This window comes from Gavialis gangeticus, unplaced genomic scaffold, assembly GCF_001723915.1.
Source record: "Gavialis gangeticus isolate Ggan-Ray unplaced genomic scaffold, GavGan_comp1, whole genome shotgun sequence".
Classification (NCBI taxonomy): domain Eukaryota; kingdom Metazoa; phylum Chordata; order Crocodylia; family Gavialidae; genus Gavialis; species Gavialis gangeticus.
In genome coordinates this window covers 5603333-5613768 of record NW_017729004.1, presented here as the reverse complement: position 1 = coordinate 5613768, position 10436 = coordinate 5603333, and the positions used below count along the sequence as shown (strand labels likewise).

The 10436-nt window shown below is 53.0% G+C and overlaps 1 protein-coding gene and 1 long non-coding RNA gene across 2 annotated transcripts in view; both read left to right on the top strand.

The window, feature by feature from the left end:
* CUNH1orf35 (chromosome unknown C1orf35 homolog) overlaps positions 1 to 5479 on the top strand; it is a 17483-nt gene extending 12004 nt beyond the window's left edge. The window contains exons 7-8 of the mRNA XM_019508043.1: positions 1515 to 1664; positions 4346 to 5479. Coding sequence (XP_019363588.1) covers positions 1515 to 1664; positions 4346 to 4634 — 439 coding nt within the window. The 3' untranslated portion in view covers positions 4635 to 5479. The remainder of the gene's footprint in view (positions 1 to 1514; positions 1665 to 4345) is intronic.
* The window catches only part of LOC109291174, a 27039-nt gene extending 19287 nt beyond the window's left edge, over positions 1 to 7752 (top strand). The window contains exon 3 of the long non-coding RNA XR_002095764.1: positions 7608 to 7752. This is a non-coding gene — a long non-coding RNA (uncharacterized LOC109291174). The remainder of the gene's footprint in view (positions 1 to 7607) is intronic.
* Positions 7753 to 10436: the final 2684 nt, after the last annotated feature.

Below are 10436 nucleotides of genomic sequence, written 5' to 3'. Positions count from 1 at the left end.
AAAAAAAAAAAAAAAAAAAAAAAAAAAACAACCCCAAAACAAAACAAAAAAAAATTTAAATTCATGAGCCTCTGGTCATTGGGAATACCCTGACTTACCTGAGCAAGTGTCTGTTCTGTGACTGGCAGCTGCTCGAGTCAGGGGCCTGTTGGATAAATGCACCGTTCACTTAACCTCATACCGCGTTGCTAGTTCCAATGTGTTGGCTGTTGCTTGCGTTGAAACAAATATCGTTTCTGCATACCTGAAGTGCATAAGCCACTTGATGGCATAAGAACTCATCAGTCCCCCCCTTTCTGCTTTGATGTAATCGTACTTGTTTTCTTGCATAATTAACAATGGTCAGTCAGTTTTGCCGAAATCAAGCCTTCTAATAGCAGCCCTGAGCTGACTAAGTCCTGTCAGCCTTGGTGCTATTAGAGGTATAAAGTGCTCTAATGAAATGCAGAGGTATAAAGACTTAATGAAATGCAGAAAGCTCAAGGTCAGGTGCTGCTGCAGTTAAGGAGCAGGGTAAGTGCATAGCATGTTTTCCCAGGGCCCCAGCTGTGCTCAAAGATGGTGAGTGCTCTTCGTTCCCCTGGAAAAGCAGAGCTGTTTGTCATAGAGGAGTCCTGATCCTGGGGGACTGAATCATAGAAGTGTGGAGAAATTGATCTGGAAGAGACCTCCAGAGGCAGGATTGTCCCCATCCAAACCATCCTGTCCAAATCCATAATCTAACCTCTTAGCAAAACTACCATCAACCCTGACACAACCCCTGAACTTACCCTAGGGAAAGCAAGGGAAACACAGCATCCAGTGTCATACTTCTATAAAAGGCTGTTGATATACTCTCAAGGGATCCCAGATGGAGGGCCATGCACCCTGCTACAGAGGAAGATAAAAAACCCTACAGTCCATACCAATCTGGCCGTGGGGTAAAATTCCTTCCTGACTTCAAATATGGCAATTGAAAGTTTTCCCAAGACCTGGACGTGGGCGGCAGGACTCTGTCACAAGAGATTGGAGTGTCCAGAGCCTCCGTGTATTCAGAGCAAAATGCCAGACCCAGGTCTCCAGCAGCGTTGCCTCTGCACTCCTCTGTCTCTGACAGCTATGCAAGATGCTTGAATGGAGATGAGCCCCAGAGACAATATCGAAACTAATTTTGCAGATGGGAGGAAAGAGTGCACATTTCTGTTTTGACTATGCGTGTGTCTGAGGGGAATAGGGGAGAGTTATACGCCAGAGAGAGCTGTATATATTCCCTCCTGCTTGCAGACACTGTAGGAGGGCCTAGGGCAGAGGGGGCCGTATTTCCCTGAAGGATTGCTGGCTCCTCAATGCTTTTGGCAGTGGGCTACTGAGGAGTGTGTTCCTCTGCTCTTCCCTCCTGTTGCTGGTGGCGTGGGGATGTGTTGGGGCTGGGCTGAGACCTACCAACATGCTCACATGGGCTGTCAAAAGGCAAGCGGGTCTGAGGTTTCAAAGATGTGTCCATACTACTCATGCCTCTCCCTCTGACTGCATAGGCCTGAGAGCAGCAAGAAATCCAAAAAGGAGAAGAAGAAAAAGAAGAAGAAAAAGCATAAGAAGGAGAAGAAGAAGAAGGAAAAGGAGAAACATCACAAGAAAGAGACTGCCGCCTCTTCTTCTGCCTCCTCTCCAGACCATGAGGAGAGGTACTAATACTGCCACCTTTGCTCACTGCACTCTTTTCATCATGGCAGTGTCTAAGGCCCCGGTGCTGGGGGCAAGGCCGGGAAGGATCATGTAGCCTGACCTCGTGGGTAGCAAAGGCCAAAGAGCTTCAGCTGGGTCCCCCTGGGGTGGGATCCAGTCCTGGGGCAGAAGGTTGTAGTCTGAGGTTTAAAATGTTTCCTGCAGTCCTTGTGCTGAAGGTGCCTTGGTGGTGTGGACTGCAGCATCCCCTTCCCCATCCAGGAGAGGCTGGTGGAGTGTCGTCGAGAGCTGGAAGGCTGTACCAGGGCCTTGTTGCTCTAATGGTTAATCTTCCTGGGGCTGGACTCTTTGCAGGACAGCGGTGTGATCTCTTCCTAGCTGCTCCATGGCTGGCCAGCACATGCTGCAGTACCTCAACCTTGTGATACCTGTCCCAGTTCTCCCTGCTTGTATGCACGCCGGGTGCTGTCTGCAGGGCTGGAAGGGAGCTCTCCAGATTTGTCTGTGGAAAATGTCCTGGGCTGAAAGCTGAGGAGAGTGAGGGGTGCTTAGCACGAGGCAGCAGTGTTCCTGCAAAGCTGCCTGGTAGTAAAAGGATCCTTCAAGGGAACCATCAAGACCGGATTGCCCAGACGCACTAAGGCCATCTCCCCAGCCTCTCCCACAATCACTGGCCGTGTATTGTCCGCTCCTGAGGTTTTTTCCAAATTGCTGTAGGTAAATAGCTTCTGGGCCCCCAGTTGTGGTAAGCAAACCCTTTCCCCAGTCACCACAGCAGGTTTGAGTTGGCTCTACCACCCTAGCCAAACTCCAGGGAAAATCTCCATCACTTTAGACTTCTTTTTCTCCAAATACTCTCTGCGCACAAATTGTATACGAGATCTTTTAGCCTACTACACTGCCTGTAAATATCCAGAGGACACGGCATGCTGCCCCCATCATTTCCGATGATGCTCTTGGAGTGGGTTTGTAATCTAATGCCATCTTCCCAACCAGCCGACTGATTGCCAAGGCAGGCTGAGGGTCTCATGTCCTGTGGCAGTGGGCAAGGTAATTTCTGGTATCATGGGGAACCAAACCACCTTGTATTTAGCACTTTAAAGGAAAAGCTGCTGCTTTAAGAGTAGTTAAGCACACCCACTGTTTTCCCCCACCCCCCTGGCAGGTAGAGAAGCCACGTTTGGGATATCTGATATGGTATAGCATAGCCTGTAAGCTTTACGGAGAAGGCATCTTCTGTTCAGTGTCTGTGTGGAGCCCAGCACAGCTTAGCTGGTGCAGCGTAAACAGGAGCTTGATCCTGCTCACACTCTCGCACTATTTGCATTACTCCTGGGTTATGCCGTAGTTGATGGCATAAGGAAAGAGCAACACTAATGTAAGTGAGTTTAGGATCCCTGTGAAGAGGGCAGGGGTGGGACTGATGGCTTCTCTAGTGGTCCAGCTAAGTGGATGGTATAGGTGTACTGCTCCCAGCTAGCTGTTCTGCATTTTTAGCTGCGCTTGCCAGTTCTTCTCACATGAGGGCACTGTGAGACCAGAGCTGCCCCTCTCCTCGGGTGAGGGACAGTGTCTGGGCAGTCCCAAAAGCAGAGCTGCCACTCATGCTGACTTCCTGACCTTCCCCACTGCAGTAGCTCACTCCCGGGAAGTGGATGCAGTCAGGCTGGGTGCTCTCCACAGGCCAACTCAGTCCCCAGGGGATCTCTGTGCAGTGTAGGAAAGCCCTTTAGTGCTGACCTGGCTGCAGGGACTGCGCTGGCTGTGCCAACTGAGTGATAAGCAGAGTCCTGCTGAGTCGCACCAGTCCCCTGGTTGAGCTGCGCCCCGCATGGCTGAGCAAGGGGGAACCATATAGAGTCAGGGGCAATGCAGCCCATGCTTCCCTGGCAGCTCTGACTCTAGCTTGTGGTTCAGATGCTTACAGTAACCCACATGGTGACGGCAGCAAATGCCTCATGGTATACTTCTGCCAAAACCTGGCGGTCCCCTGAACGGGAGGTCTGTGGAGAGCAGCAGCTGTTAGCACATGGCATCCAGGGTGACTTTCTTATGCCAGTGCTGCAACGTGCAAATCGGCAAGGTTGCCCCTCCAGGCCTCCCTGGTATTCAGAAGCCCATGGTAAATGGACATCTGATTAATACAGCTGTCTTGCTCTCGCTTCTGTCTGGGAGCCTGACACTGGAATGCCATTAACCCCGTCCGCAGCATTAACAACACAGCAGGAGGGAGCGGTGGTGGGGAAAAATATCCCCCACCCCCAAGCACTCTTTTTTCCCTGGTCAAAACCTATTCTGTTAAAGGTGTAAATCCAAGGTGAACGTGGGAGTACCATGTTGATCTCAGTGTTGCTCCTTGGCAGAGTCTGGCCTCTGGGTGCATCCCGGAGCAGGCTTAGTGGGTGGCACCTGGCCTTAGCCCTAGGGCAGGACAGTGCATTCCCAGGGGGGTGTTTTCTGGGGCTCTGTTCCCCACGGGAGAGAAGATGGGACAGGGCAGGACTGTTCCCTTGGCTACGTGCCCTCTATGCCAAGAAGCCTCATGGCGTTGCATTCTTGCAGAGCGTTTGGGGACGAGCCCCCCCGCTCCGTGTCCATCCGTCTCTTGTTCTGCGGGGCCTGCTCCATGGGGGCCATGAGGTTAGCAGCGTGACGATGTGCCCCGTCCTGTCTGTTACAGGAGGAGGAGGAAAACCCCTTCCCCCAAGGACCATTCATCATCCTCCCAGCGGGCTGGAGCTGGCCGCCGTGACAGTCATTCATCACCCAAAGCAGAGACACAGAGATGGCCCAGCAGGCGACGGCATGACACAGACTCCTCCAGCAGCCCCCCTCGCCGCCCAGCTCACAGGAGGGGCAGCAGCGACAGCCCCAGCCGCCATTCACCCCCAGCAAGGAAAAGGAGCGGAAGCAGGACCCCTCCCGCACGCGGCGCCAAGCGGCGGCACGACACCGATTCAGACGACTGATTCGGGGCAGGCAGGGGTGGGGGTCCAGCGCTGCGGTCGCCTTGTTTCACAGGGATCCTGTCTGGATAACAGTGATGAGGCCAGACCTCTAGCTGATGCAAGCCAGTGCAGCTCGGACCTTACTGTGTGACCCCAGGCCTCTGAGTGGCTCTCGAGCTTCCCCAGCTGAGGGTCTGGCCCGGGGATTTTTAATGCCCGTGTCTGTTATCAGTTTGCACCTTTTGGATGGTGCCAGCAGCTGTTAAAGCACAGATGCTTTCGGTAGGGCTGCCCTGATGTGCTCTGCCGGCTGGGGTTTGCAGGGAGGGAATCATTCTGCATTGTAGGCACTTACCCTAGCAACAGTTCTCGTTTGCGGCTGGGACAGTGCCCATACTGGAAGGATGGTGCTGGTAACACATCTAAGATAGACTAGCTCTTGGGCTAAGATAGATGAGCTCTTGGCCAGGGATGCTGCCCTGCTCTGGTCTTTGGCTCTCTGACTCTCCTGAGAGATCCCAGCCATGCTAGGATCTTCACCCAAGGGTGACAGGATCACAGTCTTAGTTTCGGAATATCTGTTTCTTAATAGCCAAAAAAAGGGCTTGTTGGGAAGAGTCTTACTTCCTGTAGGAAGTGTTTGTAGCTTGCCACATAGGCAAGGCCAGTGGACTGAGAAGGCAGCGTTTTTTGGTCCATCTGAGCATCCAAGACCCCAGCGGGCTGCAGCTGGAACAGCATGAGCTTTTACACCAAAGGAGTCATTGCGCACGGGACCCCTAGGAATGCACAGTGAAAAGTTTATAGATGTGGTTTTTAACTTGCCACTGTGTATTTAAATCCCCCAAATGGCTTCTAATGAAGAATTTAGGGGGGAGTGGGGGGGAACGCAGGAGCTTTTGTGACTCCAAAGTAATGCCCCTTTAAATATAAGGGAACTTTCACCTTTGTTGGATGAACAGCATCCCTCTTCCCTCGGGTTCCTGGATATGAGTTGGGGTCAGGATGCGTCTCCAGAACTGCGCTCCAATTCGAGGCTGGTGTCACTTGCATGGGTCTGTTGACTTCCAGGAAGCCATGCCCACATCACATAGAGGAGGGTATTTTCTGCTGAATCCAAGCCGGGGCAGAAGTTCCCAGCTGTAGGCTGAATTAGCTGGGGCTGTAACAATATACCTGTGGCCCTAGATAAGTTATCTGTGTACTGCCTCTTAGGGCACACATGCTATGCCACTCCTGCTAATGGTTAGATGGTCGAGACGTTGTCAAGCTTGGCTGTGTTGGGAAACTATGGAAGGGTTTGAATGGAGCTAGAAATCTCTATCCTGTTTGCATCGCAAGGCTGACAGTGCCAAGGTGTCCCTGTTATGAGCCTCGACAGAGACCAAGCCCTGAGCCTCTCTAGGACTGAAGGCCCACTCTGAACAGAGTCGTGCTGGTGGGACGGGAAATGTGCAGGTGTGGGGTAGTTAAGAGACCGAGGGAACAGTCCATTTCCATGGCCTGCTCTCTGTTTTGCTTCGATGGAGCAGATGTGACTGCAGTGCTGGGAACTATCCTGGGTCTAGTCTCATGCCTCGCTGTTGCAGAAAAGGGTTTTCCAGCATGGGGACTGAGCATCTGAGCTGCTATTTCCCTCGTAGCAAATGGTTGCAGATCTGTTCTCATGCTAGCTGCAAAGGGGAATGTGGATCCCTGCTCTCAGCTGTATGTCATGGATCAAAGGGCTGGGAATCCAAGGTTTGGTGGGGTTAATAAGTGAGATTGGACGGTGGTGGGAAGAACCAGCCAAGATGCTTTGTGCTGGACTTGTAACGTTGGCCCTTTCCTCGACACGGAATTACAGCCAGGTCAGCAGAGCTGGTGGGAAGGCAGCTCGTTCCTCCATCTGGTCTGAATGCGTAGGGCACCCAACCCTTTCCTTACAGTAGGCAGCCCCTTACCCTGAGGGGATGTGTAACCTAGAGGAGACTGGCCCAAGGCCACACAGCAGATCAGTGGCAGAGGCTGGATTACAATCAAGACGGGGTTAGACCCGCATCTGGTGCCCTAGGCCTGGGATTGTGCTGCCTCCGCTGTGTGGAAGCATGGCCTGGATGAGCACGGATGTGGTTCCCTAATGAAAAGGCCCCTGTCCTTTTCATTTTTTCTTGCAACCTGAGTTACTCTTGGGGCCGCTGCAGAGTAGCCAGAAGTGCCAGCAGGATGCCTGGTAGGTAGGTGTCTGCTTCTCTCCAGCTGTCATCACATTGCCCCTGTTACTACCCTAAACAAGGAGGCAAGTCCCCATGGCCTGTATGTTACTTGAGCTTTTGCATTGCTGGAAGGGGTCCCTGCTTGAGGTACCTTGGCAGGGCATTGTTTTGGGAACGGTAAGAGCTTGTGCAGCCACTGCCCAAGTTCTCTCTGTCTGGTTATTTTCTGTCATTCATGCCAAATTCACCTCTAGGGTGTGGCATTCAAACTTGCCTGCCACTGCTGTCTGGAGGTGGACTGGGGAGACGTGTTCCCGCCCTGATCTATCCAGCAGGGAAGTGCTGCAGGATGAAACCCTGGGGCCAGAGCGCTAGGCAGAGATGGAGCGCGTAGCTCTGTTTTTTCAGGTTTTATGGTAGGATAAATTACGGCTGGAGAAGGAAGCCGAGCTGACACCTAGCCTTTGAAACAAGTCAGTGATTCAGCTGCAAAGGCACCAGGGCAGGTGCCTCTCGGGCTTTGCTTGTCATTATACGTAGGTTATGCCAACCGTCTAGCTCTTGCTTTGCACAACTTGATTTAGATAACTGGGCCAAAATTCCCCCAGGAGCCTGCTGGTGTTTCAAACATCCTGTCCGTGCGGCATTTAAATTTAGCGTTGTTTTTTCTTCCCTACAGTGAGCTCAGTGCTAAGGAAAGGGTGCAGCAGTGACAGCTCCTTCGGCTCGTACACCAGACAGGCATGTAGAGAGTAGCAATAGTCTGGAGACCACTATAGGTGGAAGAAAGCTTGTTCAGTTCATGGTGAGGCTTCTTGGAGCTGGTCAAGGTACAGGACCCGTAAGTGATATTGGGGCTGTTTGGTTTGTTTTTTGTTTTTGTTTTTTTCTTCTCCTCCATAGCTTTTAAAGGCCACAATGAACATGCAGCCTAACTTATGTGACACGGGCCTGAGACCCACACCTAGCAGTTCAGGGTGTCAGGGATGTGGCTTCCTGTCCACTTCAGTGTCATGTTGCAGTGCAGATCCTTGTTAAAAGTGACAGTTACAGCTACAGCCAGACTTCTGCAAAGTGAGTACCAGCTTTGCCTGTCTGCCGAGGGCTGTGTGCTTGTCTACAGCCCTAAAGTGCAAAGACATACGTACAGCCTGGATAAGGGTACTGGACATATTTAAATGGCAAGCTGGGCTGAGGGCCAGATCCAGTAAAGTTGGTGGCACTTCTAGGCACCTGTCCACCTCTGCTTGGAAGCCAGAGTCCCCAAAATAGCCCGCAGGAGCCAGGGAGATGCCTCAAGCCGGCATTCATAGCATGCACCTGCCTGTAGGAACTGCTGAAAGTAGGGGTGAGTCTTAAATTGCCACCCATCGTGCATTTACTGCAAGGAGATGCCTCAATCCTTGGGGGGGCCACGGGCCTGAGTTCTCTCCTGGTGCTTGGCACCTGCATGCTCAGTAAGCAGGGCTCCCCGTCTTGTTTTTGAAGGATGGCCAGTGCTGCTGCGGTCCTTGCCACCTCTGCCGCTTGGAGAGTAGCCAACTGCTTGCACCCAGGATGGGGGAGGCCTGGGCTTTATGCCTTCTTCCTCTGCCTGGGGCAATCCACACCCAGGCCTCCTATTTCTCAGGAAGGTCCTAACCACCAGATCAAGAGCTGTTCTAAGTGGGACTGAGTTTCCTGCTAGAGCCAGCCTGCTGGGCAGGACAGAGTGCAAGATGTAGGGGGCCAGAGAAGGCACAGGAGGGAGCCTGCCTGTAGCCTAGACTAGAGGCTTGCACACTCAGCTGGGATGTAAAGGGGGGTCTAGATTACAGTCTCTGTTCCCATAAAACCATAGAAAATGAGGGTTGGAAGGGACCTCATCATCTAGTGTAACCCCCTGCTCAAAGCAGGACCATCCCCAACTACCTCACCCCAGCCAAGGTTTTGTCTTAAAAACCTCCAAGGATGGAGAGTCCACCACCTCTCTGGGTAACCTGCTCCAGTGTTTTACTATCCTGCTAGTGAGAGTTTTTCCTGCTGTCTAACCTCAACTTCCCTTGCTGCAGCTTGAGCCCATTGCTCCTTGTCCTGCCATCTGCCCCCACTGAGACCAGTCCAGCTCCATCCTCTTTGCAACCCCCTGCAGGGAGGTGAAGGCTGCTAGTCAATCCCCTCTCAGTCTTCTGCAGACTAACTACGCCCAGTTCCTCATCCTTTCCTCATAGTGACTGTATACGTTTGTGCTCCCATCTTCCCGGCTTATTGGGACAATGGGGTTTTTAGCACCAGGACTGTCTCTTGTGCATGCACATAATGGAGCCCTGCTCGAGTGGGGACCTTGTGGTACTGCTCTCCCACACAATGGTGCAAGCAGGGAGCCAAGAGGCCTGTTCTCTGTGCTCGCCTGACTCCTCAAGCTATTTCATAACCCCTTAGCTGAAACCCTGAGCTGAGCAAGGCTTTCACTCCTTATGAAACGGTGAGCAACCAGGAACCTCGTCCGTAGCTGTGCCGGGGGCTGGCTGCTGCGCCAGGTTGTTCGGTCTGAAGTGCAGGCTGAGGCAGCCAGATTTGAACTGCGCAGGGAAGAAGGAGCTAGTTTGATTTCCAAGCAAGCCCATGGAGAAAAGGTACAAGCTGGTAGGATGAATAGGTGTACTGGAGGTGTTTTATTTCTTACTTTTTAATATGAATTTAATTTGGAGTCCGGTCTCCCTTTCAGTCAGTGGGCTGAAGGGCTGGGGCCCTCGAGGCTGGCAGTGGGGTGCTGAGAGAGGAGGAGGATCAGTCCTGCTTAGGCTTCGCAGACATGGTGGTGAATTTGGGCTGAAGGTGGGGCAAGAGCTCCTGGAGGGAAGTGCTAGGGCAGATGCAAAGCATCTGGAGGATCCTTTTAGGGAAGGTTGACGCTAGACCAGCCCAAGGACTCAAGTAGGTGGGTCACAGCACAACCCAAAGCTAGATTAAGGCATGCCATGTCACCCACTGCGCCCGAGCGACGGTGTGGCATTGCCCCCAAGTGTCCCAGGGTCTCAGCTCTCTCACAGGGGCAGGGCCTACAGGGAAAGGGGGCTGCTTTTCTTCCCCGAGTGTTTCCCAGCCCGGGAGAGGAACAACGCCACCCCCTGACAGGCGGTGCCGGCCCCGTCACCTCTCCTCAATGTGGGTTATTGCCCATCAGTGATCGCTGCCTGGCTCCCCTCCACCCCTCCCCGGCGCTCCCACCGGCTGCCTGAGATCCCAGGGCTGAGCTGACTCGTGGGATAAATATGGTCCCCAACCCGGCCCGCTATTGTCTGCCCCCAATTCATCCTTGGCGTCAAGGCTTGATTTTTATGGTTGTCGTGCACGCCAGCCAGCGGGCTGCCGCTTTCAGAATGGCAGAAGGTCAATTAAAAGAAGGCAACGAGAGCCATCTCCCCTCTGGGGGAGGCCTTTGAGCGCTGGACCTTTTTTGTGAATCGGTCCCATTGTCAGCTGGAAACGAGAGGGGCTGAGAAGGGACGGAGCTAATGGAGGGGGAGGAAAGCCTCCCTCTCCCCCTGCCCCGACCCATGCCCCCAGAGCCCAGCTTGAGCATTTTCTCTCTGATTAATAGGTCTCCTCCCAGCAGGGAAGGTAGCTTGGGTGGGAAACAGCCAGC